Below are 5,501 nucleotides of genomic sequence, written 5' to 3'. Positions count from 1 at the left end.
GGGTATTACCCGTCCCGTTGTGTGTTATGTAGCTCTTTCTGCATGTGTGACGGTCTGCAGAGTCACAAACCCTCAAAGTACACCCTGTAGCGAGTAAAACTCTAACACAGAAAATACCTGTCTATGCTGCCCCAGAACGCCTCGTTGGACATTTCTCTTTTTCCATTGTGTACTTCCTGGGTAGTGGGTACAGTGACGTGCCCATACCCAAATGGACCAATCCGTGGAGCCACACACACTCAATCTTTTCTCAGCTGCAGCTCCGCTGATTTCTCGTCCCTGAGACGGCGGGACGCGGCAAGGCTGTGACTCACAGCCAGGCTGCACCTGCGGGTGTGTGTGTGTTCGGGCTGGGTTTCGCTGTCTCACAGACGGCCACTGAGCTCATAGGGAGGGGAGGGGGGGAGGCAGGAGCTCCAACAGGGACAGAGAGTGAATACACATACTATACAGAGATGCTGTATGAGAAACCAATGTGAGTTTGGAAAATATAAATCTATTTTAGTACACCTCAACAATGGAATTATGATCAGTAGAAATGGCCATGACATGGGACCTTTAAGGGTTTCTTGGATGTGCAGTACCCATTTCAACCCAACACATAAGCAATGCTAGAAAACAAGAACTTACAAAACGTTCGAAATAAACTAGGATTTGGAGCATAGCTCCTGTGAGTTGTTCCGAATAATAATGTAGTTAATATTCAGTCATGGTAATCTGTACCGCTCTGATTGCCAGAATCGGTCAATGGTTGTCTTAAAACTATTAACAGTTTGGCAGGCAATACGAGTCAGTATGTAGTAATGACCCCTATGCCTAAACCAGACTCTATCGTGCAAAGTAACAATAAGCAAACTCCTCGAGATCAAGGTTGGTTTAATACGTCTGTTGTGCACTGTGATGACCTTCAACAGCAACGTAAGGTCAATGAAGTGGACAAAGTTCGACAAGCACTTGACTCTTTACTTTATAACATTGTTGGTAAAGGCACGGCAGCGTCGCAATGTAGCTAACGCTTGCTAACCTGTCAGGTACAAGCCAAACACTTTCCTGTTACGTTCGTTTATCACCTGTCACACAACACCCATATAACGGCTTTAGGCACTAAATAACAACGTTTGACATCGTACATAAGTATTAGAAGTGTCAAAGTCCTCCTTCTGCTAGCTTAAAATACCTGAAAAACAGCTAGCGTTAGCCCGCCAGCTAACGTCTGTCGCACCATATTTACGCTAAATAGGGAAAATAAACCACAGTAGAAAGTAACACTCGGGTGTAATGAACTCATCTGTAACGCCACAGTGCTGTTAATGTGTCCATTTGTCATGATAACCCTTACAAAGAACACAATAAGCTTTCCCCGAGCCCAACCGGTATGTAGCACAGATGTACTGACCTTAGGAGTAGCGCCATGTTTGACAGGCAGTGAGCGGAAGTGGCGTAGTCGGATGTTGTTATTCCCAATCCCTCCCTTAAACGGTTGTTTTAAGGTCAGGCTGGGTCCAGGATATCGGCTAAATTCTTATAATACATCCAGATAGGCTTGTATCATTCACATTTATGAGCTTGTTCATCTTTCACATCTATTTCATAACAGACCCTAAAATGTTTTCATAATGGTGAGCCTGCTCTCCCCTTTCCAGCTTCAATATAAGAAATATAGCTCGCATATAAATAAATAGCACAGTGGGTTTCAATAAAATACTATGATAGATGCTTTATTATTTGAGTTAAGAGCTAAAACTAGTAGCCTAGTTGATCAGCAAACTAGTATTGGCATTGTGATAATTTCAATAGTTATATTTCAAAGCAAAATCCCACATGTTTCAAGTTACAAGGCTTAATTGTCATGTCTGCATAGCTACGGTGTAGATATATGACAATGAAAATCTTAGGTCACAGGCTCCTCCAACAGTGCAACACAATAAACAGGTAAAATACTACAAGTAAATCAAATCAAATAGAATATAATAGAAACAGAATATGATAGAAATTGGGCAGAATAGACTACAGTAATTGGAATATTGGTATATGATATATGTGAGTTTCAAACAGATGATTGAACAGTTATTAAAGTGTTGTGCTGCTTTTCTATTTGCTATGTAATATATCCAACCATTTAAAAAGTAATCAAAAAGATAGGCACATTAATAAACAATGATCATCAATAACTAGTTGAGCTTATTTATGTAGCATATTTACACGGCTCAACCTCATAAATAGATACTAAAGTGAAATAATGCAGTACGACGAAAATGACAACCGAATGAAATGATAAGATGATTAAAACTGTTACAGTACAACATGACTATTCAAGCTTAAACTTTGGTGACCAAACCTCTACCTTAAAGTCCCCAAGATACGATGATGATTACAAATGAAATATAGGAAACAGGTAGTATGATGCCAAGAGCAGCCATTGCCATAGACTTGGTTCACTAAAGCCTGGTCCTATAGTTAATTCATCAAGTATTGATATATACCAGAGAAGATTTAGGATGGTTACATGAGAGCCAAAACACCATCATTTGTTGTCATTTCATTTCTTAATAATATTGACTTTTTGTATTGTAAACCATTCTGAACAACTAGCTTAAACAGAGAACTGGTTTAGGTTTGGTTTGGGAGTAAAATGCGCTGCTGCCTGTCCATAGTTTGTTGACTATTTTGACAGTGAAGTAAAGGGTGTCTAGTGAAGAGAAGACACAAGGACATACATAATGGATGATGCTATCAGGAAGCACAGCAGAGCCTGACTCACACTGCATATTGAAGCCGATACCAAAATTCAGTCTAAATATATAACATTGTTTAACTTGATGTGTATAATTGTCACCAACATATGAGGGATTCCTTTACATTAAACACAGCGAATGTGTATCTTTTATTCTATTTATATTCTTGTTTTCTTTTCTTTTCAAGTCTTGTATTTGTTTTTTACTGACATCTTTCTTGTGTTAAAATCCATTATTCTTTCAGTGTGGCCTGTTCTCATTGAGTAGCATGAACTAATACGCTTAAAGGCAGATTTAGTGATTTAAAAATAATTACTTATTAAACATCATTATTCTCTGTCAAAGTGAGTGTCTAGAAAAGCGCTATACTGTACATGTATTATTATTATTACAATGATGTGGCATTGTAAAGTTGAAATTGACAGTCTACGTTCTCCAATTAAGGAATACTACAGTTCACACAACAAATGAACAACAATTAAAACAATGTCCAGGAATATTATATTGCAATACACTTTATTTGGTACATTTCACACGACGAACCACATTCGGTATTCCTCCACAGCCACAAAGGCCATGATACATCACTTCAGTTACAGTTCATGTAAGGCACAGCATTAATATTGTTCTTTTGAAATGTTTTCTGAGAAACAGAATCAAAAGCTTATTTTCAGCAGTGATTTTTGTGATAATCAGATTTGTGAACTGATCCTTGCAATATTACTCATGGCACACAAACACACAGCCACATACACACAATTCAAACTGACATTTCTGAATGTTAATAATATGTCTCCTGCTCCACCCAACCTGGAAGAGAGAGAGAAAGGGAGGAATTGTCAGAGACCAAAATGACAGGCAGCAGTTTTCATAATATCCTTTTGTTTCGCTCTATTTGTATTCATGTGCTTGGCTTTATCTCCGTATATTTCCAAAATGAATCCCCTTAAACACCAAGACTCTGATCAGCAGCCCGTGACACACAGATTAACAGAAATGATTAGCTGTCACGATAAATTGTATTTGTCTCCCCGTGTCTCGGCCCTCGTCAGCTGAAACGCTGTGGCGGTGAACAGATCTGGAGCTATTGTAGTGTGTCCGTATCATGTGTATGATCTTCGCTGCGTATCTCAAGAGTCTTCATCAGCCTGCTTTAATTTCCTTTCTCGTCATTCTCTTCTGAATCTGTTGCTGTTGGACAGGTGTAATCTCTTTCCTGGTGCAAATTCAACACATGTTCACTGAGTTGTCGGAGTCCATAAAGATTGCTGTCTACACTCTCGACTTTTAACACGTTGCTAAAGGTTTTTACCCTCATGCTACAAATAGAATATCTCTGTTTTTGTAATAATCGATTATCATATTATTGATATGGAACAAATTGCCCCTCCTTGCTCCAAGTTCTGCCTGTTTTTAAATCTCGTTTAAAAACCCACTTCTTTTCCCTTGCGTTTACAGACCAGGTGACACTTGTGATTTTAAATTTGGGTTTTTATCTTACTGGTGTTTTGTATTTTTTTACGTCATGTAGGAGAGTTCCTCAGTCTGTGGCTTTTGATCTGGTTTCATTGTCTCGTGTTTTACATTTGCTTCATGTCCTGTCTTTTTGTTATGTATCTATGCTATGTTTTTATACAGTAGTTGATGCACAGCACTTTGTTCAACTCTGTTGTTTTTAAATGTGCTATAGAAATAAAATGGATTGGATATTTCTTCATTGCTTCTATTAGTATAATTAGTAGTGGCTTGTGTTTTCAGCACCGTCTGTTGATCAGCAAGGAAAAATAAAATGTTCTCCATTGAATGTTATCGTGTTTATTTGCCTTGATTTTATGCTCCATTTGTCAAATTGAATTCCTGAGCAAAGTGCCAGTCAGCAGGGCATTTACATGCTATGTTGTCAGGGATCAAACCTGGAAGACAAACAACGATCAGTGAAGTGTTGCGGAGGCTCTGAAAGCTGGAGAACCGTTCTGCATTGAGTGATCATTTTAAGCTGCATCACTTAAAGCTGGGATTGAAAAAAAAACGACTTTTAAAGCTAAATTATTATTTATAATACAGGTTAAAATTACAATGACAATTTTATAATCTGACAGCTACACTATGGTATGTACGTTGCTATATTTGCACCATGTACTTTGTCCAACAACAAAAAAAGACCTTTATTTTACAAGGGTTTTAGTTCATTTCATAGTTCATATACAGGACTGTCTCAGAAAATTAGAATATTGTGATAAAGTTCTTTATTTTCTGTAATGCAATTAAAAAAAACAAAAATGTCATACATTCTGGATTCATTACAAATCAACTGAAATATTGCAAGCCTTTTATTATTTTAATATTGCTGATTATGGCATACAGCTTAAGAAAACTCAAATATCCTATCTCTAAATATTAGAATATCATGAAAAAGTATACTAGTAGGGTGTTCAACGAATCACTTGAATCGTCTAATTAACTCGAAACACCTGCAAGGGTTTCCTGAGCCTTGAAAAACACTCAGCTTGGTTCAGTAAACTAAATCACAAGTATGGGGAAGACTGCTGATCTGACTGCTGTCCAGAGGACCGTCATTGACACCCTCCATCAGGAGGGTAAGACACAAAAAGAAATTTCTCAAAGAGCAAGCTGTTCACAGAGTGCAGTTTCAAAGCACATCCACAAAAAGTCTGTTGGAAGGGGGAAATGTGGCAGGAAACGCTGCACAACCAAGAGAGATGACCGCAGCCTTAACAGCATTGTGAAGAAGAGTCGCTTCCAGAA

General features: G+C 38.1%; 1 protein-coding gene across 1 annotated transcript in view; it reads right to left on the bottom strand.

Annotated features, from left to right (window-relative positions):
* The window catches only part of sdhc (succinate dehydrogenase complex, subunit C, integral membrane protein), a 4,411-nt gene extending 3,823 nt beyond the window's left edge, over nucleotides 1-588 (bottom strand). Inside the window, exon 1 of the mRNA XM_010782786.1 lies at nucleotides 585-588. Coding sequence (XP_010781088.1) covers nucleotides 585-588 — 4 coding nt within the window. The remainder of the gene's footprint in view (nucleotides 1-584) is intronic.
* Between the last annotated feature and the right edge of the window lie 4,913 nt (nucleotides 589-5,501).

This window comes from Notothenia coriiceps, unplaced genomic scaffold (genome assembly GCF_000735185.1).
Source record: "Notothenia coriiceps isolate Sejong01 unplaced genomic scaffold, NC01 NC01_scaffold00024667, whole genome shotgun sequence".
In the NCBI taxonomy this organism is placed as follows: domain Eukaryota; kingdom Metazoa; phylum Chordata; class Actinopteri; order Perciformes; family Nototheniidae; genus Notothenia; species Notothenia coriiceps.
Note: the sequence above shows the minus strand (reverse complement) of the source record. Positions and strands in the feature narration are given on the sequence as shown.